Source organism: Ctenopharyngodon idella, chromosome 3, assembly GCF_019924925.1.
Source record: "Ctenopharyngodon idella isolate HZGC_01 chromosome 3, HZGC01, whole genome shotgun sequence".
NCBI lineage: Eukaryota > Metazoa > Chordata > Actinopteri > Cypriniformes > Xenocyprididae > Ctenopharyngodon > Ctenopharyngodon idella.
Genome location: NC_067222.1, coordinates 17,712,520 through 17,739,393, shown reverse-complemented (window position 1 = coordinate 17,739,393; position 26,874 = coordinate 17,712,520). Strand labels below are relative to the sequence as shown.

Below are 26,874 nucleotides of genomic sequence, written 5' to 3'. Positions count from 1 at the left end.
CAACATTATCCAATATCAATCGGTCGGTGATTCGTATGTCCCCCTTTTGAGATGCGTACATATAACCGGTGAAAACAATGATATCGTCAGTGTTAGATACGACAAACCGCATTACGCATCGGTCAACAAGGAGCTCATCACAGATATTACCATCGAACTGAAGGACGACCAAAACCGCGAAATACCATTTTCTTACAGCAAAGTCGTTGTAAAACTACACTTTAAACCATCTAAACATTCCATTTTTTAAAAATGACGTATTACAACCCCCGCGGGATGGACGCTACGGAATATGTTAACTATTACCAAAATCAGGCCGGTGGTGGTCTACCAGGATATTCAGGGGGTAGTGTTATGTACGGGCGGGGTTAGGGGGGTTGTTTAGAGGGCTGTTTAGGATGGCCATACCGCTGTTGAAAAGGGCATTCAGTATCGCTAAACCCCACCTAAAATCGGCTGCTAAAAATATAGTATCCGACGTCGTCTCAAACGCGTTGTCAAGAACGTATAACGATAACGCTAAATCTTAAGACGGTTCGGGTCTGATGGTCATGGCTTGTAAGAGAATGTTTAAACCGCCGGGTATAAGAAGGCGGGGTCATTCGAAAAAGAAGAAAACAAAGCACGGACCCAAGAAACATTCACTCGCACGCAGAAAGCGTAAGAAGACTGTAAAGCGAAACGTATCGGTTAAGAGAGCCGTAAAAACCATATTCTAGCATGGCATTACTCCACCGCATGTCGGGAGAGTGCATCAAGTCCGAGTTGGACTTATTTACGCTTCCTCTGACGCAGACGGTGATTGAGAAAAACGGTTATTTAGAAGTACCTCCTTTATCGGCTATATCGGACTCTTCACCTTTGGAGTCTTTTATAGCAGGGAATGGCGATGACTATGTCGACCTAAATAACACACTGCTGTATCTACGTCTTAAAATCACAAGACCTAATGGTGCCGATTTACCAGACGATGCCAAGGTTGGCCTGATAAATTATCCCGGGGCTACTATATTTTCACAAGTCGATGTGATCCTGGGTGATCGTTTGATATCTCAGAGTTCGAGCACGTATCCTTATCGATGTATCATCGAGAGTCTGATCAACTACAGTAAAGACGCACTGGAATTGCTTTTCTCCACAGGCTTGTTTTACAAAGACACAGCCGGGCATATGGACGCGACTGACCCTGGCGGACATAACCAGGGCCTGAAAAAGAGGGCAGCCTACACAGCGAACAGCAGAGTGGTGGAACTGCTGGTGCCTATTCACAGCGATATTTGAATAGGAAATTCAAATATCGCTGTGTAGGCTCGCAGACATAATACTTAATTTGTACGCCACATCGCCATCCCTCATCAGACAGAATTCATCTTTGGCTCTGATCATCCGTAGTTTAATGTCAATACCATTCAACATCAATTTTTCTTGAAAATAGGAAATTTGTATTAATTGGCGTACAAATTAAGTATTATGTCTGCGAGCCTATTTGTCAAGAAAGTCTCTGTATCACCCCCTGTGAGACTGGGTCATGCCCAGGCTTTGCTCTCGACTACCGCAAAGTACCCCATAGATCGAGTTTGTCTAAAAAAACTTCTCCATACCAGCGGGGTCCCGTGTTTCAAATCAAGAAAATTTGTTTTTAGGAACACAATCTATCGTCCTGGCTATGGTCGATAACGATGCATTCACAGGAGCCTACAATAAAAACCCTTTCGCGTTCAAACATTACAATTTGGAATTCCTAGCAGTCTACGTCGACGGGCAGCAGTTTCCTGCCAAGCCGCTACAACCAAAATGAATCAGGGGCTGCGGTACGAGAATTTAATCAACTGGCTATGGCATCTGGAAGACATCTTAAAAACCAAGCGCTCTCTATCGACAGGAATGACTTTCTGAATGGATACACCCTTTATGCCTTCAACCTCACGCCTGACAAAGAGTGCGGTCAGCACATATCGCTCATCAAGTCTGGCAACATCAGACTCGAGGCCCGCTTCAGACAACCGTTACCGCATACTATTAATTTATTAGTCTACGCTGTATTCGACAGTATCATTGAGGTCTCTAACCGCAGACAGGTCCTGGTTCGATTACTATTGAAATGAACACCGTACAGCTCACCGGTATCATGGCCAAAATTTCATGCAATGTTCATTTTCTTGGGGTGCTCCCAAGCGATCAACTACCTGAAACGCCATTAAGGAACTCACCATCCGCTGCAATAATTAACACTCACCCCGCACTGCTGCCGGGTGAACACTGGTTGGCTGTTTATTTACATAGCGGCGGTACCGGGTATTTTTTCGACAGTTTTGGAAATCCCCCCGACAGCGACTGCTTTCCAGGGGCCATCAAAAACTTTCTGCTAACCAACGCATCTGAAGTAGTATATTCATCCAGACGAGTCCAGGATTTCACATCGGATACTTGCGGGCAACACTGTTTGTTTTTTCTGTATCATTTGATCAACGAGGCTAGCTATAACGATGTGATGAAGTTGTATAGCGATGATTATATTAAAATTGATAAAATGGTAGCGTACTTTGTGAAAAGATTAAAACCAAATGAGTGTAATGAAAAATTCTCATGTATTCAGTGTGTGCAAACGTGTAATACTCATTTGAACCATGTTTGAGTTTTGAATTTGCATTGATTATAAATAAAGACTTAAAACTGAAATCTTTTTATTGTTTTTATTTCAAATTTTAAGCAGACAGAGCATATACACAACATTTCATGATTCGAATATTAACAAACAAGACATTTCAAAATTCTAACCATTGAGTTAGATCGACAGACGGCGATTTGAATATGGGATCTTCTGAAGCACCTGACCTATGCACTCTTTTTCTTCTTGGTTTTTTAGAAACCGTTTCACGCTCTGCTGTAACAATATCAGAAGGACTTCCATATTCCGGGGTAGCAGTGCCATGTCTCTTTAAAGAATTAATTGTCTGTCTAACAATATGATTCGGCACAGTAGAAAACGGGATGTTTAATTCGGCAAACGCGTGTATAAACTCCGACCATCCTGGGGGTCTTCTGTCATCCCTGACCTTTTGTGGTGCTGTGACATTTTTTATCAAATCGACCATGTGCGATCCAGGTATGGCTTTTCCTCTAAACACAAACTCCCCCGACTCGTTCCATGCTCTGAGTCCTTTAGCTTTAGACATGTTGTCTAATATGTACCTGCTTTTTTTCACACTTCTTGACGGTACATTCTTCAGAACTTCAGTCACAACGTCATCCGTACCTCCGTCATCTTCAACAGCAGTGTGGGGTTGATCGTCTTTACGGTCGGGTTCAGAATTCGGTAGCGACAACGTTAAAACGTTACTCTCCCGATCGCCTTGTTTAACAATCGTCAAAAACCTGCTCAGGATGTTCGTGTAGAGTTTGGCCTTTTCGTATTGATTCAAATCAGACCTGAGTAAGATTTTTCTTATGGATGTATCCAGATCGTTCTCTACAACCTGTTGAATATTTTCGCGAACATTCTCATTTTTCAGCTTTTCCAGCTGATGTTGCGGTACTAAATACATTTTCTCAGCATACTCCATCCTCAACCCCGTCTAGATGACATTAAGCTGGAAATAAAGGGTACTGCTACACTAAGGAGCGGTAAAAGAAATCCTCCAGTCTGATTGAAGACTCGCTTCTTGGCAGATAGACCAATTTTTTTATTGGCAACAAATGTAATTTCCTTTTTTCTCTTTTTAAGTTTTTGGTACTGTTGCCGGTTTATAGGAATCGTACCATAGAGAATGTTAAGGGCCACTTCGCACAATGTTAAAATGAGTTCGTCGGACGCCGATTGTAAAATAAGCCGTCGTTGTTTAGGCGTAGCTTTATGTATCAGTTTTAACAGCGGTAGATGTTTACAAAGTCTGGCAGACATGACGACCGATCACGTTCTACTTTTTTTCGGGAGATAAACCACTTGGCAGTCGGAAAGCAAACCGGTTCTGAGGCGGTATTGTTCAGGAGTTTTTGCTTTATAGTCTATCATTAAATATCCAAAAGGCCTGCTGGTAGCGTCTTGATAACACTCCATAAAGTATTTTGCGTTTCCAGGGTACATTTGACGTCCTAGTACCGCTACTTGATTGGCATCCCGAGGGTTTTTAAACAAAATCATAAAATTTGTGTTTAAGCTAATAGTTCTACTGGTTTTGCCTTAAGCTAATAAATTTTGCACAATATAAATAGCACTGAGATTATGGTGATGTACAAATTGAGTGAAAACCTTTTCGACCTGGTTGTTCCCACCCACTTCGTTCATTAGATCGTCCAGAATCAAAAGATTTGTTTTGGTCACGGGCAATAAATCATCATCATTGAGACTCTCCGGTAATCCTTCCACAAATGTAATATCATACAATTTCAGTAATTCATCATACAGAGGTTGCCAACAACTGTAAATATATACAATGTTTTCAATTTTTTTAGAAATCAATTTCATCCAATTTCCAGCAGACTTTTTACAAAATAACTCTTCCCCAAATTTGAAGGTCCACTGATTACGGCGGAGAATGGATGCTGAAGTCTGAAATCAAAATCAGAAGCATCCCGTAGTCCCCTGTGCAGCGTCGAATCAGTAGCCATAAGGAAGAGTGGTGAAATCGGACAAAAGCCGACGTTCATTATACACCACCTTAAACCTTTTAACGACTGATTTGTTGTGCAAAGTGAGAGTCTTTTTATTCCTCACAATGTTTTCGGTGTGGGCCAGGATGCATTGCGTGGTGTCACGGGCAGTCACATAGCTGTCAACCAGACCAATAAGACTCTCCAACCGAATAGCTTGGGAATTTTTAGTGTTGAGCGTTATACCCTTTGCCTTCATGCATACTTTACCTTTGGCGGTGCGATACCCATAGGATTTTGGCCCGCTAGAGCAAAATTCCTTAATATAATCTCCGTTGTCTAACTCATTTGTCAGCTCTCCCAAATGATCCCCCAGAGGTGGGTCCCAGTCGCCCTCCCTTGATACAAAAATAACGCTGTCCATGTCTGAGTATAACTAACGGTCACCGAGTTTGTCCATGAGTTCGTACAACTCCAAGCGTGCATGAGTTGTAGTAAACGCACCGACAAACACATTAATGTCACAAGTCTCCCGAACTTCATCTTTTGCGGAGCGATGCTGGACAAGAGCCACGTCATCCGAGACGAATGTAAAATATGACAGACTGTCGGTTTCACCAAAAACAATTCTGGTGAAATGCTCGGGGTCTTTCACAAGAGTAGTCTGAGGTAGATTCTCCCTCATAGAGAACCGTCCCCAAAGACTATTCAACAATAACTTGTTGATAGACCTCTGAGCGGGGTTGTGGGAGATCTTTTCGGGGTCGAGACGAATACCCTCTTTCTCATAATACTCACGTATGTAAGACTCTTTGTCAGCATCGGTGACAACGTTTGATGGGTAACCGGATGCCTGCTGTTTCAAACGTAAAAAAGTCTTTACGTAATCACGAAACAATGTATCCGACCTTTGTGGAAAATGCCAAACTTCATCGATCTTGGCTACCCTTCTCTATGGCTTTTAAAAGTTCGAGACTGACCCAGCAGCCCGTGAGCGCCCTCTCTTCATCCGTATGGCTACAGTTCGTTGTCTGGTTTTGAACGTGAGCGCATGTACGGCATAATGGAAACATCAGTTTTCCACTGCATTGGTAAGGGAGAACAGGGTGCAGTAATTTGTGGGGCGGATAAACTGTAGCTCTGATAAGACCGTAATAATTTTCGATCGGTTCAAATTCTTTGAAAATGATTTGGGGGTGACCGATCGGATAGGTTTTCCTAGCCTGACAGAAAGGATATAAGCTTGTAAAATCTACGTAACTTATTTTCTCACCATCGGCCGTTTTGTGATAGAGTTTATAAGCATTAGTACGTCCCCCAAACAACGCGTCTCTCGGTCTCAGTCTCTCAGGGGCTGAATAAGTACTCATAAATTCCATCACAGAAGGGTCGGTCCGCTTCATCTTTTCCCATTCACACTCCCAAAGAACTTCAATTTGCAAACCGTACGCATTCCGCAGAATATCAACCTTATCGTCAAATTGTCTCCTGAGAACCCCATAGGTCACTCCTGACATGGGGTGCATCCGATAGGGTTCAAAGCAGCATTCGTGACCATGATGCAAACATCCGTTGTATTCTAGCCCATGTCTTATCCCTGACTTTTCGTAGAAACCGTCTAAAAAGAAACGACCGATCGACACTTCACTGTGGTTTACGGCATGATGAATATCCACGTCTCAAGTCTTTTTTCATACTCGAGCCATTCGATCGAAGCGTTCGAGTAGGTCTTACTCTGGCGGACATAAGCCTTATTGTGCGTCAGTGCCAAAGTATCTCTTTCGAGATAATGTGTTTTGAAGACACCCATACAGCACGATGCTAAAGTAGTAAAGCTGAATGGATCAAGTTCGGTACATTCTATGAACGCCTCTCTGTATTTCATGCACGCTTCACGTAGCAAGACAACATCGTTCACGCCGTATTCACACAACTCTTTCCTGAAGTTAAACAATTTACCCGAAACGCCGGTGTACCACGCATCAAACTTTACACGGTCTTTATCAGACATGTTTTCATAGTTGTAAAACTTTTTATCAGGGTAATGTCCTATATAATTCTCATTTTCCACCCTATTGAAAAGATAGGGAAAATATCCTTTTTCCGTAGTCGTTAAGTTTAGCGCCGCGGGCATCTTAGACAGAGCCATTGGTATGAATGCATAGCTGTCAATGTATCGCTGTGCGAAAGCTTCGTCGTACATGAAGATTAATTTACAACCTTGCATTATGACATCTAACGCAATCCCTGCTTTGCAAAAATACTCCAGAATTAGAAACGAATCAAATCTGGCCGCACAATGAGCTATGAAACAGTATCCTTTGTATCGCGGCTGTCTGAAGTGTGTAATTAACTGTGCTATACAGCCGGGGCCTTCTGCCACAAATTTTTCTCCTTCAAAAGTGATTGCGCAAACAAAATTGGCTATATGTTTTCCATTTTGATAACGTGTTTCAAAATCATAGAAAATGTAATTCTTGTTAGGTTCCTTGGGTACTATGGGCTGTATGAAGCAACGGTGTAGCCCGTGATCGTGCAGATCTTCGCCCGCAATGGTCACAACGGTTGGGACTACATTTGTGTTGAGCTCTCGTACCTTGACCTATGACGTTGTATCGTTTGTTACACAGTCTGCAATATTTTATAGCGTCGCACTGTGCTTTTTCCCATACAGGGTGTGTTTTTTTATGGGCATTGTAACAGTAACTCGACTTACAAAATCGCAAACAATCGGGGCAATGCATGGTTCTTTTAGGATGTTTGTAACAATCAGCATCAAAACATACATTGCAGACGTGTTTGCACTGATGATTTCTAGGGTTTGAGTAGCCTTTGAAACAAAATTCGCATACATAGGATGTGCCGATGAATGATGTCAAATTCAGAATCCTATAGTAATGATCATCGTGCAAATAGAGACATACCGTTTTAGGGTGAACTTCATTGTGATTTTTGTACGTTTCTAACGTACCGGCATTCGTCCTGTAAAAAACAATGATTTTAATGTCTAAAAGACTTTCAAACGAATTTAAATCACCAAAACCAATTTTGTCTTGAATTGAGAAGCCTGCGTCATTGTGGATGGACACAGCCAGTCTTTCTAAATCATTCTCGGGCGCTTGCGGATTGAGGAAATGCGCAAGGCAGATAGAGAAGCATAATTTATTTGATATATTCGTGGGTGAAAATAATGACATCTTTTTGCGTTTGATGACCTGATCAAGTGCTAAATCTGTAAGTTTACGACCACGTCAACTTCGACCGCGACTGCATCGTCCGTCAATATCTGTTAATTACTTTGTAAATCTCTCTCAATTTGATCAGTAGTCAAGTCAAGTCAAGTCACCTTTATTTATATAGCGCTTTTTACAATGTAGATTGTGTCAAAGCAGCTTTACATTGATAACTGGTACATTGTTTGGCTGCACAGCAGCTCTTAAAGAATAGTGTCAATGCAGGCAGATCAAAAGCACTGTTGAATATCAAAATGTCAAGTCAAGTGTCCCCAACTAAGCAAGCCAGAGGCGACAGGGGCAAGGAACCCAAACTCCATCAGGTGACATCAGGTGGCAGACAAGTGGCAAATTGGTGTTAAAATGGAGAAAAAAACCTTGGGAGAAACCAGGCTTAGTCGGGGTGCCAGTTCTCCTCTGGCCAACAGTGCTTTGTTACAATTCAGGTTGCTATCATAAGTCCAATAGGATCGCAACATTAAAAGTATTTATTTCAGTTCCATCCAATTGAGGATCGTATTCATCACGCCAGTATGGACGGTTGTTGAGGAACTGTGTCGTGGCTGTCGTGTCGATGAGGCCCTCACAGTGGATGATCTAGTTGACTCAATCTCTGCTGATACTTCAGGGCTGCGTTGTGGTCGTGTCAAGGTGCAGGTCCTTGGTCTCACCTGGATACGGCCCGGATCCGGTTGACTACGGTGAACCTCGGGATAAACAGAAAGACTAATATTAGCGTAGATGCCATTCTTCTTCTGATGTAACGAGTACATCAGGTGTTATAGGAAGTGTTCCCGGTTCCGGCTGACCTAATTTATGCAGCCTAATAATCCTTTAACGGATCAGTTTGTAGTAGTAAACGAAGACATGTCATATCGATCACAAGTTCAATATGGAGTACCACAAGGCTCAGTACTAGGACCGTTACTGTTCACTCTGTACATGCTACCCTTGGGAGATATCATTAGGAAGCATGGCGTTAGTTTTCACTGTTACGCTGATGATACTCAGCTCTATATTTCTTCACGCCCTGACGAAACTTACCAATTCACAAAATTAACGTGCATAGCTGATATAAAAAATTGGATGACCAGTAATTTCCTACTTAATTCAGAAAAAACAGAGATTCTAATTTTTGGACCAAAAACTTCTTCACAGAATAACCTAGAATATTGTCTAACACTTGATGGCTGCTCTGTTAAGTCTTCGTCGTCAGTTAGGAACCTGGGTGTGCTCTTTGATACCAATCTTTCATTTGAAGGCCATGTTACTAGCATCTGTAAAACCGCATTCTTCCATCTTAAAAATATATCTAAACTACGACATATGCTCTCAATGAAAAATGCAGAACAGTTAGTTCATGCGTTCATGACCTCAAGGCTAGATTACTGTAACGCTCTACTGGGTGGTTGTTCTGCTCGCCTGATAAATAAACTACAGCTCGTACAAAATGCAGCAGCTAGAGTTCTTACTAGAACCAGGAAGTATGACCATATTAGCCCAGTTCTGTCAACACTGCATTGGCTTCCTGTTAAACATCGTATAGATTTTAAAATCTTGCTAATTACTTACAAAGCACTAAATGGTTTAGCTCCCCAGTACCTGAGCGAGCTCCTAATTCATTATAGTCCTTCACGTCTATTGCGATCTCAGAATTCAGGCCAGCTGATAATACCTAGAATATCAAAATCAACTGCAGGTGGTAGATCCTTCTCCTATTTGGCACCTAAACTCTGGAACAATCTTTCTAGCATTGTTCGGGAAGCAGACACACTCTGTCAGTTTAAATCTAGACTAAAAACGCATGTCTTTGCATGGTTATTATTTTTTCTCTAATATTATCAATCTTGCAAGTAAAGAAGTTCATAAAGTCATTACTGCTGTGCTCTTTGGAAACATCAGAAGTTGAAGCTTTATTTCTTGTTAATTTAGCCACTGTATCAAATAAATACCTAGGGTTGTGTTTATTTTCTTCTAAGAGTTTTGAAAAATAGGCAGATCTAGCAGATTTTAAGGCCTTTCTGTACTCAATCATTCTCTCTCTCCACGAAATACGAAATACTTCTAGTTTTGATTTCTTCCAGCTGCGCTCCATTTTTCTGGCTGCTAACTTTAGGGCCCGAGTGTGGTCATTGTACCATGGCATTGGATTAATTTCCTTAATCTTTTTTAAACGCAAAGGAGCAACTGAGTCTAATGTGCTGGAAAAGACAGAGGCAATAGTTTCTGTTGCAACATCGAGGTCTTCTAAGCTGTCTGGTATGCTAAGGCGATGAAAATGATCAGGAAGATTATTTATAAAGCCATCTTTAGTGGTAGAAGTGATGGTTCTACCATATTTATGGCATGGAGGCAGTTTAGCCGCCTTGACTAAATGTAGTATACACGAGACTAGATAATGATCTGAGATGTCGTCACTCTGCTGCAGAATTTCAACAGCATCAATATCGATTCCATGTGACAATATTAGATCTAAAGTATAATTACGACAATGAGTGGGTCCTGACACATGTTGTCTAACACCAATAGAGTTTAGAATATCTGCAAATGCCAATCCTAATGCGTCTTTTTTATTATTTACATGAATATTAAAATCACCAACAACAAGGACTTTATCTGCAGCTAGTACTAACTCTGATAGAAAGTCAGCAAATTCTTTGATAAAGTCTGTATTGTGTCCTGGTGGCCTGTATACAGTAGCCAGCACAAATGTCAACTTACATAATATTACGTAAAGTACTATAGTTTCGAAGGAATTATATTTGAAAGACTTCTGACTAATACTGTAAATATTACTATAGATTACAGCAACACCTCCCCCTTTGCCTTTCTGACGGGCATTGTGTCGATAATCATAACCTTGAGGACTAGACTTATTTAAAGTAATGTAATCGTCCGGTTTTAGCCAAGTTTCTGTCAAACACAGCACATCTAGATTATTATCTTTGATAATATCATTAACAATAAGTGATTTTGAAGAAAGGGATCTAATATTTAACAACCCGAGTTTTATCATTTGTTTAGCATTATTATCTCTATTTTTTATTTGTTGAACATCAATTAAATTTTTACCATTAAATGGGTTTGGAAGTTTTTTGTTTTTACTAATTCGGGGTACAGACACAGTTTCTATTTGAAAATATCTAGGTGTAAGAGTTTCTATGTGTTGAGAGTTATCTGAATTTTCTGACTTCTGTAACGTGAGGCAGCTAGCAGACGGTCGGTTTAGCCAGTCTGTCTGCTTTCTGACCTGGGCCCCAGTTTGTCATGTTTCAGTTCTAAGACTATGTGCCATATTACTAGAGAGAAGAGCAGCACCATCCCGGGAGGGATGAATACCATCTCTTTTTAACAGGTCAGGTCTGCCCCAAAAACTTTTCCAATTATCTATGAAACCTATATTATTTTGCGGACACCACTTAGACAGCCAGCCATTGAGTGATGATAATCTGCTAACTATCTCATCACTCCGACGAACAGGAAGGGGGCCAGAGCAAATTACTTCTCCTGACATTGTACTTGCGAGTTCACACACCTCTTTAATGTTAATTTTAGTGATCTCCGACTGGCGAAGTCGAACATCATTAGTGCCGACGTGAATAATAATCTTAGAGTATTTACGATTAGCATTAGCCAGCACTTTTAAATTTGCTTTGATGTCAGGTGCTCTGGCTCCCGGCAAACATGTGACTATGGTGGCTGGTGTCTCTATTTTCACGTTCCGTGTAATAGAATCGCCAATAACTAGGGCACTTTCAACAGGATTCTCAGTGGGTGTATCACTGAGTGGGGAGAACCTGTTTGATGTTCTTATTGGAACGGAAGAGTGGTGTTTTCCGCGGCTAGGCCACCTCACCGTTACCCAAGTGCCCTGCTGCGCAGGCTCTACAGCCGGAACCGAACAATGTACAGAGTTCACTAAGCTGGTCGCATCCAAAACAGTATCTGAAGCCCTTGCATTCTTACTATCCTCGATTAAAGTTTGGATGCGTGTCTCTAATTCTGAGATTCTCTCTGTCAGCCTGACTATTTCCCTACATTTATGACATGTAAATCCCTCGTCGCTGACAGAGAGAGCTATGGTAAACATGTGGCAAATGGAACAGGTAGCAATGCTGGGAGAGGATGACATGACTCACCGTGTTTGTAGACTGATCCGACTTACCACAGCTGTTTGAAGAACGCGTTGAAAAAGGAGCGCGCGAGCGACTGTTAACAAGTTAACAAGCTAGCGCTGCAAATGCAAATGCGTTGTAACAGCGATTTAGATTCAAATATTACAAGCTAGCGACGTCAGATTAGTGTGGTAGGCAATATTACATATAAGGTAATAAAAAAATAAGCAACAATGAATAAAAGTAAGAGATTCAAAACAAAGCTATACGGAGTTACAGACGCAAACCAATCTGAGCAGCGAGGCAGACAGGAGCAATCGAGTTAGGACAGACAGGAGCAATCGAGTAAATAGATTGACGTCGTAATTATTCCGATCTGTTAAAATGGTTTGAATGGGTGATGACAGAGAAGACCCTGTAAGGGTCATATTGATCACACTAGCATCACCGCCAATGTCTCTAGCAAATGCCACTATTTCGCTAAAAGCATTGTGTAAAAAAATGTGGTACGACGCTAAATCTGTAGAGTTAATCTCTCTCAGATTCAACAGTCTTTGCAATTGTACGCTATTGAAACAGGGTCTCTGTAATATACGTTAACCATTTACTTCTCCACCCTCATGAATCAAAGTATCAATGTTTGGTTGTGTTAGTCGTGACGTACCTGTGGGGGGTGCTGCATTGCTGGTTGACGGTCGCACCGGAACTGCAGACTGAGCCGTGACAGTAGATGCGTTACCTGTTGATCCGTGACTATTATTTAAAGCCCCACCGTCTTGTGCGAAACGTATGTTGCATGTGTTTAATAATATCCGTAATCGCTCAGACAAATTAATATCAGGAAATTGGTCAATAGACGATTGCAAATGTTCCAAATTAGAAGTTTGTTGTAATGGTACATCATTAAAAGTTGTTTCTACAAAATCTGGATACATATTTTTCAGTTGTTGTAATCTTTCACACAAGAGATGCGGATTTGCATTTTGTATTTCATGCTCTGTAACAAGTCTGAGAGAGTTTGATCTGGTTGACAGTTGGGTGCTTCAGCTGTGGAAAAAGATTTCTCTGCATCCATTTTTAATCTTTATTTTTAGGCCAAAAACGAAAACATAATATGCAATATCACAAAATTAAAGAAAAAACACAAATAAAGGTACTACAAACAGAAAAATCATGACATGTCTGTTCTGAAAAAGGTACTACAATCAGATGTAGCTAATACATAATCCATCATACATTTCTAACTTGGATGTGCGCAGGTAACCATGGCGCTGAGAAGACTAACGGTTAATTGTCTTTCTCTCAACTGATCATTTAATTCTCTAAGGATACGCTCATGATTCTCTTCGACACATGTCTGCAATCTATGGAGAGATTCCTCTAATGACTGATTCAGCTGATATAAATGGTCTAATATTTCAGGAACCAATGCATTAAGATGCTTCAATCTGTTATGAACTTCAAAAAACTCTGACGCTATTCTGTCACAATTTATTTGAAAGTGGTAATCCAATTTGTTATGAATCGCTAAAAATTCAGAGGCGATTCTGTTTTGATTCTCTTTGAAGTGACCATCCAATCTGATACTAATGTCATCCAATCTGCTATTAAGTTCATCAAAACGCCTATTAATGGCGGATGTACTGTTACGTTTTTCTATGGCCTGGTCATCTAATCTTTTAATGATTTCACGACACAGAGTCCGAATATCATCCTGCTCATCATTTCTGCTCTCCGTCCCCCGCACTTCTTCTTTTTAAGCTTCTTCTTCTTCCTTCGTTGCTACGTAAAAAGGATACGGCGTCTGCCTGGCTCTCACTGTAGCCTTGTCGTATCGATCACTGGTCCATGACGAACGATCCCATTCGACGACCTGTGATTCCGTCCATGTTAAAATATCATCCACGCTGCTGACGTGTCTATCTGTATAGAATATTTTTAAAAACCATTAAAAACAGATTTTCCACATTAATGGTTGTTATGCTGTGGAATACGTTGATAACTATAAGTGTAAATCTGAAAATAAGATAGTCTTACCCTGAGGAGTTTGATGTGAATTAGATCCTATTTTGTGTTTCCGTTTCCTCCGAGGTTCAACGACGGATACGTCAGACTCTATGTCAGAATCTGATGTGAGCTCGATTATTTGTTCAGCACAGCCGATGCTTCTATCTGTAAAATAAAAAAAATGAAAAAAAACATCAAAAACTACTTTCTATATCAAAGGTAATGCTGTGAATATCGTAAAAATTTCTATAAAATAATAAAAGAAAGATAGTCTTACCAATAATTAGCTTAACCTGAGGAGTTTGGCATGTGGTAGAGTCATCTATGTTTTTCCGTTTCCTGGGAGGTACATTGACGCACACCTCAGACTCTTTGTCTGAATCTGACGTGAGGTCTACCAGTTCAGCAGTACTGATTTGTTCTGCCGGAGATCTCGCTGACATGTAAGTAGGCAGGGCGTCTCTTATCCTATCAGCATCGCTGGTGCTAGGACCGTGTTCTTCAAAATCCTGCGTCAGATCAATAAACCCTGGTTGTGTCACTAGAAGTGCTATTTCTATAAAAGATAAATATGATTGATATTTTACATTAACATTATATAATATTATTACAAGACCAAAAAAAAAATAAAATTACCTGTGTCTGAGACATGTACGTCATCCGGGGTTCCCGTCACTGTAAACAAATAACAAATTGGTAAATTTCATTTTGTATAAATAAATAAAATAAATAAATAAAATATGCACTTACAGAGATTTATGGCAGTGAATGCATCCTGTTCAACATTTGATCCTATTAAATATATAAAAAGCCTGTTATGAATTTACACAAATAATAAGATTCATATTCAAACATTACAATTAACAATAAACCAGAATTTATCTCAATTAAAACAATGATTAAACCAGAATTTATCTCAATTAAAACATTGCAGCAAAAAAGCAGCACTTTGTCGCCATCTCGTGGTTCAATGTAGAAACAACAATACAGAACCCAAGCATACTTTTAACAGAAGCAAAAATTGTATTAAATGGCTAATATTATGTTTAACTTTTACAAAATGAAAAAGGTAGAAAATTATTATGTGAAATATATAACATTTAAAACAGATTAAACCAGAATTTATCTCAATTAAAACATTGATGAAACCAGAATTTATCTCAATTAAAACATCTCAGCAAAAAAAAAAAAAAAAAAAAAAAAGCAGCACTTTGTCGCCATCTTGTGGTTCAATGTAGAAACAACAATACAGAACCCAGGCATACTTTTAACAGAGGCAAAAATTTTATTAAATGGCTAATATTATGTTTAACTTTTACAAAATGAAAAAGGTAGAAAATTAGTATGTGAAATATATAACATTTAAAACAGATTAAACCAGAATTTATCTCAATTAAATCATCGCAGCAAAAAAAAAAAGAAAAAAAAAGATCACTAGCAGTTTAAACACAACTGTAAAAATCACAGGATCATTAACCCCTTGCTTAGCGTGTATGAGAAACTACATGTACAAAGCGTAATCGGAATGAAAAAACTACATTTTATCTCATAGAATTATACGTCACCATGGTCTACACACGCAGAGTTATGACGTTGCGTTGTCTTGGTTGTCAATAACAACCGTATGGGTAATTCGTGAGAAACATAACGATGCAATCTTAACAAGCTAGTCCATAAATATCAACGCATAAAAACAGAAAAGTCAAACAGACAACAAAAAGATGAATAAAGCTTTCGCCAATTATGAAAACAATTATGTTGAATGAATAACGAACATAGGTCATTAAACAATAACGTTAAGAAAATGTAGATCGTCATTGAAACAGGCCAACTTATATAAAGACAGCCCCACAGCAGGGGACGGAGGCTTGTTTTATTTTTCCACGTTGGGGGGTGAGCATGTGTTAAAGAAATTAACTCACCAGATAATTGCTTGCATATCATGTTTAGAATATTGTATAGTAATTTTTTTAAATTTAAATTACGTTTGATCTACATTGATAGAACCCTATACCATGATATTACTATATGGAAATGTATAACAAGATATGTAGGTTAGAATATAGATGTTAGACAATTGTGTGTAGAGATCGACCGATATGGGTTTTTCTATAACCGATGCCGATGTTTAGAGGTCAGGGTCAGCCGATGGCCGATATGTGCTGCCGATTTTTAGGGCCGATATCATGAAGTTTTCCCCTTCATTTGCATGCTAAAATGTCACACTAATAATTAGTGGATGCACAACATTTCTAAACTTAACATCATTTATTGAACACTGACTTGATTTACATAAAAATTTTAGAGCATTTATCAAGCTGAATTTTTCAAGTTTATTGGAACATAAATGTAAACTTAAATATACATTTAAATAAAATACAACTTTATAAATAAAAATCAATTAAAAACTTTGTCATGTTGCACAGCCTTGTATGCAAGGACAGTGCTAAACTCTTAGTGATTTCTGACATTCTTGACGGTTAACCTTAGACAGGTTTAATGAGGATAATAACTGTGCGATGTCCATTTTTATTCGCATTACACAGTTGATGGAAACACACGCAGATGCGCATATTCTTGAGCTGAATTTTCATTAATGCAAAGTTGGATGGAAACCCGGCTATTGTCTGCATCAAACCATGCTTGCGAACAAATGTCATACACTTCTGCGCAGTGGCGTAGCGCAAATCCGCGGGGGTTCAACCAAGAAGAGGAGCCAATGGATATCACACAAGAAGCAACGTGCAAACTTTGCGGAAAAGTTATGCCGGTAAAAGCTTAACCTCGGTCAGTATTCAAAGTGAAAGTAAAAGTGACAGAGCTGTCTGACTCTGAGCATTTGGTTTTATTTTTTTGCAATCTGCAAGTATAGGCAAAATAACAAATTAAGACATTATATACTGTACATATATAGCATGTTTATAGAAAAAAAAATAATTTAAGTTAAATTTTCTTTAATGAAAAATGCATATTTGTACCTTCTGGACCCGTGTACCAGTCATGTTTTGGCACATAACCTGAAACAAGCTCTGAGCTAATGAAGCACATTTAAAATACATTAACAAATGTCATTTTGGACAACACACAAGTTGAAATTAAAATAAATTATATTTCATGTGCTTTAGTATATTAGTCAATACATCAAAATAAGTGTACTTATTTAAAACACTATAAAGTCATAATTAAGTAAAAATTAAGTGCATTTTTAAAAAGTGTACTTGAGTGTGTTAGTAAATATTGTCATTAAAGTGTATTTTCTTTAAGTAAAACTTAATTAGACATTATTACAAAGTGCATTTTTAAAAAGTGCACTTAAGCGTGTTAATAAATATTGTCATTAAAGTATATTCTTTTTAAATACAATTAAGTGGCCTTTAATTTTAATTGTATTATATTATCTGCAAGTGCACTTTTTAAAAAGTATACTTTTAAGATTTGAAGTACACAAACAGTACACTTTCAATACAATTAAGTGCACTTCTTTTTCACAAGGGAATGCTCTCTCTGACTGCAACTCAACTACATGGAGCTATAACAGATTCACACATTCAGCAGCAGTTGAACTGATTGTTGGAGGGAAAAAGAAGAAAGACACAGAGAGACATGAGAGACTGAGTCTGGGGTCTGACTGCTCTCTCAACATCAAGAACGTCACAGAAGAAGCTCATGGATTTTACACCTGCAGACAATATGTGAATGACAAACAACAAGGACCTGATGCAGATGTTTTTCTGCATGTTCTTCATGGTAAGTTTATGATTATGTGGTCAATTTATGAAGAACACCATTCTCCCTTTAAACTCACATGATGATTGAAGAGTCTGTGATTTGTGTCTTGTGTTCAGTGTCTCCATCATCATCATCATCATCTTCATCCTCACAGACTGAGATCAGTCCAGGTCGCTCTGTGATTCTCTCCTGTCAGTTGTATTCTGAATACTCCTGTGATTATTGGCTCTGTTCTGATGGACTTCATCTGTTGTGGGTGAATCAGGCTGGTGTTGATCTGACGACAGACTCCAGATATCAGATATTATTCTCATCAGATCACTGTATCATCAATCTGACTACAACACTCCTGAATGAAGATGACAACAGAGAGTGGAGATGTCAGCTTACTCTCAGAAATCAACTCCAGACCTCAGTCAGATACACTGTCAAGTATTCAGGTGAGAAACAACTATTACTACTGTAAAATATGATGTTAATGTCCTACAGATGAAGCATCTGAACATTCATCTTCTGCAGTCGATCCTTTAATTTGTACAGAGAATCAGAAGTCCTTAAATACCCCAAACTCTGAGAGGACAGCAGCTGCACAAACACCTGGATTTACTGAACAACAAGGTATTTATTCATGTCTTTCTTATATTAACTCAATAACTCTGAAGACTCTCTGAAACAGAGACATGAGGATTAATAATGTCATTCAGAACAAACTGATGTTAATGTTCTACAGTATGAAGCATCTGAACCTTCATCTTCTGCAGCTCCAGTTGATTCAGAGACACAGTTTCCAGTCAGCAGATCAAACTCTGAGATGACTTCAGCTGCACACAGAAAATCTGCAGTTGCTGCACAGCGAGGTTTTTATGCATGTCTTCCTCATTTCAGTGCTTTACAGTGCCAATTACAGTAGAACTATAGGAACTTCTCTACATATTCTTTGCAGAGAAAATACAGCTTTTCACAAACGTATTATTTTTTTGTTTTATCTGGAATCTTATCTAGAATCACTATCTGAATGTATAACTGAGTTTCCTCTAGAGAAGTTAGAGCTGCTCATCATGAACTTTGACTCTATGAAGAAAAATCCTTCCCCTTCTCTCTCGGGCCACAAGAGGGCCTCCTATAACAGTCAGATTGAGAGAGAACAGTTCATTTTGAATGCAGTTCATTCATGCTGATAACCATTGAAATTTAAACGTGTAAATGCTTCATCAATAACTGTTCATAGTTTAATCCCCTTGACTTCAGTCATGTCCAGTTTCTCTTCTTCTTCCACACGTTTCCTGCAGTGATTGTGATTATTGTTGAGATGGCAGTGTTTGCTGCTCCTACTGTGATTCTTCTTCAGATCATCTGTGCAAGAAGAGCTGGTGAGTTTGAGCTTCACACAATCTGATGATTCACACTCATCTGATCTGGAACAATCTGCAATCATGGTAAAAACACATACGAGAGGTCAGTCCATGCTTTTATTTTGCAGGGAGGAAGGACTCGCAGCACCCAGAGGAAATAGAGATGCCTACAATATTACAATAAAATACTGCTGAGTTTGGAGACAATCTGAAACAAGATTTAAAACTCAGAGGATTTGTTACTGTTTGATTTTCTTCCTCTCAGAAAACTCTGTGAAGAAATAGTGACACCAAGTTTAGATTGAATTTTGAATAATTGCTAATAATTTTCTTAAAGGGGTCATGAATTCAGTGCTATGGGAATGTCTTCTGGAGTGACCAGCTATGAATATGTGTGCAACACATCAATGAAATTGACTTTGAACATGTATAGCCTCGGCAGTGATGTCATGGGAATGCGCATGCGTCAGAGGCATTAATTAGAGAAGATGGGAAATCTTCAGTTCCCGTTCCTGCTTTTTCAGGGAACAGGGTTACAGTCAAATAACTTAAGACATTCCCTTTCAAAAGCCTCACTTAATGCTGGCTTGACTGAATGCATAGCTGACTCTCTCTCTCTCTCTGGGAGGGGAACATGTTCTTTGGTCCATTTGCCCAGAAGAGATTCTCTTGTGGAATTTCAGAAATCAAAACACGTTGGTTGGGGCACTTTCCAAAGGGGAAATTTGAGCTGTGGTGCATAGATAAGATATCTCCGGAAGGGGGATTAGGGCTGTGTGGTGCAGTTTGAGGTGTCTTGGCAAAAGGGGAGATTGAAACTTTGTGTATCAGTTTGAAGTGCCTAAACAGGTAGAGCTAGACAGTGGTCCTGATGTGTGAGGAACATCCATTTAGATCCGCTCTGATGGATAGATGCGTTTAGATCTGCTACAAATAACTCCCTGAAACTTCTTAGGTCTTCCATCCAGATAGTGAAATTCTCTGTTTTTACTGTTATTTCTATTTCTTATGTGTTCCATTTTTATTATTATGTATTTGATTCTTCTTTATGTTAAGCACTTTGAATTAAGATTGTGTATGAAATGTGCTATACAAATAAAATTGCCTTGCCTTGCCTTGTGACAGCAGACACACCTGCTCTGGTTTCACGGTAGTGGGGACCACGCCATTGAAACAAGGAAGGCGTACTCATTTTCCTACTGTCTTTAGGACCCAAGAAGAGATACCGGGAAGTAGCTTCCATGCTGCCAAGGTCTCTTTAAAGGGGTACAAATTTTAGTACTTGCTGATGGGGGAATGTTGAATGTTCTGTGTCCTGTTTGATAACAGGAAGCGGCAGAACATCCAACATTTAGTTGGAAACCGCTGCCCTCCGAATCACCAGAGGTGGCAAGGATGTTACAGTGGTTTTGTGAGGGTGCCGGGAAAGAGCTGGTTGATGTCAGATCTTTCTGAGACTGCTGAACGTGACTCGCCTGAGATGGGGGACCGGTACAAAAGCTAAATACTTTTATTCAGATTTATATACACAGATCAGACATAACATTATGACCACCTTCTTAATATTGTGTTGGTCCCCCTTTTGCTGCCAAAACAGCCCTGACCCGTCGAGGCGTGGACTCCTCTAGACCCCTGAAGGTGTGCTGTGGTATCTGCACCAAGATGTAAGCAGCAGATCCTTTAAGTCCTGTAAGTTGCGAGGTGGAGCCTCTATGGATCGGACTTGTTTGTTCAGCATATTCCACAGATGCTCGATTGGATTGAGATCTGGGGAATTTGGAGGCCAAGTCAACACCTCAAACTCGTTGTTGTGCTCCTCAAACCATTCCTGAACCATTTCTGCTTTGTGGCAGGAGCATTATTCTACTTAAAGAGGCAACAGCCACCAGGGAATACCGTTTCCATGAAAGGGTGTACATGGTCTGTAACAATGCTTAGGTAGGTGGTACGTGTCAAAGTAACATCCACATGGATGACAGGACCCAAGGTTTCCCAGCAGAACATTGCCCAAAGCATCACACTGCCTCCACCAGCTTGCCTTCTTCCCATAGTGCATCCTGGTGCCATGTGTTCCCCAGGTAAGAGACGCACACGCACCCGGCCATCCACGTGATGTTTAAGAAAACGAGATTCATCAGACCTGGCCACCTTCTTCCATTGCTCCGTGGTCCAGTTCTGATGCTCACGTGTCCACTGTTGGCTCTTTCAGTGGTGGACAGGGGTCAGCATGGGCACTGTTACGTCAGAAGACGTATTGTTGTTTTTCCTCCCCCTTTTTCCCTGTGTGTGGAGACGTGCGTGCGCATCTCTCTCTCTCTCTCTCTCTCTCTCGCTCTCAGGTAGCTCCGCCTTGATTGGACGTAGGCGAGACGGATTGGTGGATTCGAGTGGAACGTTCCTTGGAAAAAACGCCTGGGATGCGGACGTGGCAGAGGGGAGAGTGGTGTTTGCATGTTGTAGCTACTGGTGTTATTGATATAGTTCTAAATCTAAATCATGTACATTGTTTTGAGTTGTCACCAATTCTTATTCACTTCTGTAAAGCACTCTCATTTTGATTCTTGACCATATTGTTTTTGCATTTTTTTATAATTCTTTTCATTTCTTTATTGTGGCAGTTGTGTTGCCATTTCTTGTAAATATTGTACATATAATATTTTCTTTGGTTACTGAAGCGGTAGGGGTTGGGTGCTTTTTTCTTTTGTGTACATCTTTTTTCCTGTGTTGAATTAGCCAGGAAGTTATGTAAGGACCACTGTATTTTCTTTTTCTTTTTTTTTTATAGGGTTTAGTTAAAATTCGGGTTTAGTTTAGTGTCCGTTTTGTTTATTGTTTTGGCCTTGCCCAGCCCTGAAGAAATAGCTTCATTTATTTTCTTGGCTTTGTGACAAAATTAAACAGAAAAATAATAAAAAAGAAATTGTTGAAACTGATCTTTCCAGAACATTTTATATATGCTGCTTCCCTGACCTAGACCAGGGTCGTAACAGGCACCCTGACTGGTCTGCGGCTATGCAGCCCCATACGCATCGAACTGATGCACTGTGTATTCTGACACCTTTCTATCAGAACCAGCATTAACTTCTTGAGCAATTTGAGCTACAGTAGCTCGTCTGTTGGATCGGACCACACGGGCCAGCCTTGTGTTAAAAAATTACACAAATTATGTGTAACACTCTAATTTACACGTTTTGTGTCAGTATTAACTAAAAAAGTGTGTGTCCGTTATTTAAATTAGCTAACTGAACTGAACCAATAGCAACTAGGGACATTGACTGAATAGAATCCAGTCAGTCCATAGTCTTTTAATGACAGAGACTATTTAGTTTTTACATCTATATTGTTGAAAATAAAACAATTATACCATATCACTTCATTATGTTAATTGACTACCGATTTCATGTCACAACTGCTCGTGATCGTTAAAAACACCTTTTATACCAGGGAGGATATGATTTGGGCTGAATCACGCCGATGATAGCAAGATTCCTGAGGTAAGCTGTAATCATATTTTTACTTATATTTACTTACAAAAACAATATTTTCTGCTGCTAATATTTTAATACTGGTTTAAAAGCAGGCAAAATGTCCATTGTCAATAGTGTAGCTGAAGTACAGCTAAACCAAGCAGATTTATGTTGGTCAAAGCAGCGAATTAGCATGGAAAACCTGATTCAAAATCGAAATCTTTTTTCCACAAAATTCCCGATAATGAAGATACCTTTAGCAATTAATGGATTTCGCCAAGCAATGGTAACGTTAAATGTGACTGCACCTTTAGACTGTGTATTGTACTCGAATTACACAAAATGTCACCTGTAATGGCATATTAAAAATGGTCTACTCCTTAGTGATTGTCTTAAGTAGTTGTAATGGATTTGAAAGTTTGCTGAAATGATTGGAGTGTTGGAACAGTGATCTTCTCTGAAGAAGAACTGAGCACATTTGTGTTTGTGGACATGCATGCATCCCGGGAAAATTCTAATGTCATCAGTCAAGTTCTGAACAGGAACCAATCTTTGGAGACGTTCATTTATTCCCAAAAGTGGACAAAAACATTGTGTTGGCTTTTTAAAGACTATTTTTGTTATCACTTGGTAACATTGTGCGCTGTGATTGGTCAGGATTATATGGGACATTTAAAGCATCCGGGCCTTTTGCACAGCCGCCCCCGAATTCAGGAACTGAATTCGATCATCTCACAAAAGGTCTATATCTTGTCCTGATCATCCTCCGGTAGGGCTGGAAGCTGGATGAGACGGGCTACGACTCGTGTGTAGGTCCTACCCTTGACGTCTACGTTGGCTGTCCGAACACGGCCATCTGAGCCTGGGAACACTTGGGTGACTTTGCCTACTGGCCAGAGGGCACGAGGAAGTTGAGGATCTATGATCATGACCACATCCCCGATCTCTAGTGACTTCTTCTCTGTCTTCCACTTCTGGCGGGCTTGGAGACTGGGTAAGTAGTACTTCAGGAAATGTCTCCAGAAGTGCTCTGCGAGTAGTTGGCTGTGGCACCATCGCCGGCGACTCAGGATCTCAGACACTTGATAAACCACCTGAGGTAAAGACGCATCACGACAGCCGATCAGGAAGCAATATGGTGTGATTGGGTCAAGGTCGGCCACATCTGAGGAAATATACCGAAGAGGCTTTGAGTTGAGAATACCTTCAACCTCGACCAGGACTGTTCTCAACACTTCCTCAGTGACAGTCTGGGCCCCGATGGTCACTCTGAGGTCTGCCTTGATCGAGCGGATCTCCCTCTTCCAGCAACCACCAAAGTGAGGTGCACCTGGCGAGTTGTAGATGAACTTGATCTGCTGGCTAGCGAGATGACTCTGTAGCTCATCTTGGAGGGCGGCAAAGGAGTCAACAAATGACTTACTTCTAGCTTCTGACCAAGGCTGTATCTCAATACTAGTGTTACTTGATCTCAGTGCTGCGTTCGACACTATAGATCATAAAATACTCCTAGATCGACTACAGAATTACACTGGTATCCAGGGACAGGCATTACGGTGGTTTAGGTCGTATCTATCAGACCGTCACAATTTTGTTTATTTAAACGGGGAAAAATCTAAGATAACGATAGTAAACTATGGAGTGCCTCAAGGATCTGTGTTAGGCCCTCTGCTATTTTCAATATACATGCTGCCACTTGGTAATATTATAAGAAGACATGGAATTAGTTTCCACTGCTATGCCGATGATACTCAATTATATATTTCAACACAACCAGATGAAAACTCTAAATTATCCAATCTGACAGAGTGTGTTAAAGAAGTAAAACATTGGATGACTAGTAATTTTCTTCTATTAAATTCAGATAAGACTGAAGTATTACTTATTGGGCCAAAAACCTGTACACAGAATCTCTCAGACTACAATTTGCATTTAGAAGGATGTACTGTTACTCCATCCTCGACAGTTAAAGACCTGGGTGTTATATTAGACAGCAACTTGTCCTTTGAAAATCATATTTCATATGTTACAAAAACAGCCTTCTTCCACCTCAGAAACATTGCTAAGATACGGAATATGTTATCTGTTTCTGATGCAGAAAAGTTAGTTCATGCTTTCATGATGTCTAGACTAGATTACTGTAATGCATTACTAGCTGGTTGCCCTGCTTCCTCAATAAACAAGCTACAATTGGTACAAAATGCAGCTGCTGGAGTTCTTACCAGGTCAAGAAAATATGATCATATAACACCAATTTTATAATCTCTTCACTGGTTACCTATTAAGTTCCGTATCGATTATAAAGTACTGCTAATGACCTATAAGGCTCTAAATGGTTTAGCTCCTGTGTACTTAACCGATCTTTTATCACCTTACAATCCTTCACGCTCTTTAAGATCACAAAACTCTGGACTTCTGGTTGTACCTAGGATAGCTAAGTCCTCTAAAGGAGGGAGAGCGTTTTCACATTTGGCTCCTAAACTCTGGAATAGCCTTCCTGATAATGTTCGGGGCTCAGACTCGCTCACCCAGTTTAAATCTAGATTAAAGACACATCTCTTTAGCCAAGCACTCACATAATGCATCTCATATCAGATCAATTGCACATGACTATCTTTGCTTAATGTTATGAACAGCAGCTATGCTAATTATTCTCCATTTGCTTTTCTGTTTTACCTCGGGACGCCCGTCCCGAGGTGACTAGAGAGTACATCAGTTTCAGTTTGGACCCAGCCTCTTAAGAAGACCTCAGATGACTAAAACTTTGGAAGAGACGGCGCCAACTCCTGCGATGACTTCAGAAGATGCAACATCTGGATCAACACGCACATTCGCAAATTTCTATATATCCTAATTATTGTTAATATGTAATTCATTTTTCCAGGAGCTCTTTGCTTCTACCTTCAATTAAATTGCTAACAGTGATTGTATATTAATCGCCTAAATTATTACATTATTAGCTAACTGCATTCTCCAAATTGTAATGTTGACATGCATTCTCTGTAAAGCTGCTTTGAAACGATATGTATTGTGAAAAGCGCTATACAAATAAATGTGAATTGAAATTGAATTGAATTGAATGATGATTGCGACCGCATCTCCAGCAGCGGTTATTCTTGCGAATCCAGGCCTCTTTCTGTTCCTTATTCAGCTCTTTAAAGTTCAGACATCCATTAAGGAAATGACTGGCACTGTCGCAATAATTACAGTAAGCACGTGACTTTTCTCTGTACCTGTTGGAGCTGGGTCTGGACTCTGGAGCAGACACTTTGCATTCACTGTCTGCAGCAAGCTTCTCGGCACTCAGCAGGATGCTCGTGGATTTCCCTGGATGCTTGGGGTTGTAACGATCGTCTCTCTTCTTGGTCGATAAGTCTGGAGCACAAGTAACTGTCCTGGCAGTATCATACTGAACCTGGAACTCGTACTCTAACCAATCCGCAAAGTCAAGGAGAGTAGGAACTGTTATACTGGATGGGTGGACATACCTCTTGAAACTGGTCTTAAGCTCGTGAGGAGCAGCCTGGACACATGCGAACCACATTCCAACTCAGCCGCCCCTTCTGACCCCAACTGCTCTAGCATACTACATACTAATGAGCGCACACGAGCTTGAATGCTCTAACATCTCCTGGTCTAATGTTGGGTCCTTCCAGCACTTCAGCGATGTTCCGCAGAACAAGCTTATGGGGTTGTCCATACATCTTTACAAGAGCTTGCATGGTGTCTGTGTACGGTCTCATGGAATTACAGTATGAGTCAGCTACCAAGAGTGCCTCTTCAAGCTTTAAATGATCAGTCAGGATCTGATATTTGAAGCGCTCACTTGCATCTTCCGGCAGGAGGTTCTCCAGCGCCATCCGCAGTCTTGAAAACTGTCTGGGGTCAGATGCTGTCAGGCTGGGTATGGTAGGTTTAGGTCCTCTGTATATCTTCTCTTGAACATGTAACATCTCAGCTCTAGATGTAATCTCAGGTCATTGTGATAAATGGGACTCTCTTTCACCTGGATAGAGACCATATCTAGATTGAGGAGTCTCGTCGTGATAATGCATGGCTTCAACAGGCTGTTGTGAGTATGCATAAGACCTCTGTGGGGGGGCGCGATGGCTCACGTTAGCACACATCTGCTCTGACCTGGGTGAAAGCGTAAGGTCCCTCATCTGCCTTGTCAACGGCTCACTCTGGACAGGTCTGTATTGAGGAGTATCATCAGAATAAGCTGCAGGCTTTCTCTGGGTGACCAGTGATCGCATTTCAGGTAGGATGTGGCTGTGAAGCTCATCACTGTCTCTTTTCATCTCACGCCACATAGACTTAATGTCAGATAACTGTTGGACTTCTCCTTCTCTGGTGACATATCCTCAAATGTCTCTCACCA

General features: G+C 40.2%; 3 protein-coding genes across 13 annotated transcripts in view; 1 reads left to right on the top strand and 2 right to left on the bottom strand.

The window, feature by feature from the left end:
• The window catches only part of LOC127508159 (uncharacterized), a 448,826-nt gene that overhangs the window by 113,920 nt on the left and 308,032 nt on the right, over positions 1-26,874 (bottom strand). The gene's annotated exons all lie outside the window — the stretch shown is intronic.
• Positions 1-26,874, top strand: part of LOC127508119 (uncharacterized) — a 310,593-nt gene that overhangs the window by 143,067 nt on the left and 140,652 nt on the right. The window lies entirely within an intron of this gene.
• Positions 10,561-12,261, bottom strand: LOC127508185 (uncharacterized). Its single transcript, XM_051885919.1, has one exon. The coding sequence runs from the start codon at positions 11,953-11,955 to the stop codon at positions 11,089-11,091; it is 867 nt and encodes a 288-aa protein (XP_051741879.1). The 5' UTR covers positions 11,956-12,261; the 3' UTR covers positions 10,561-11,088.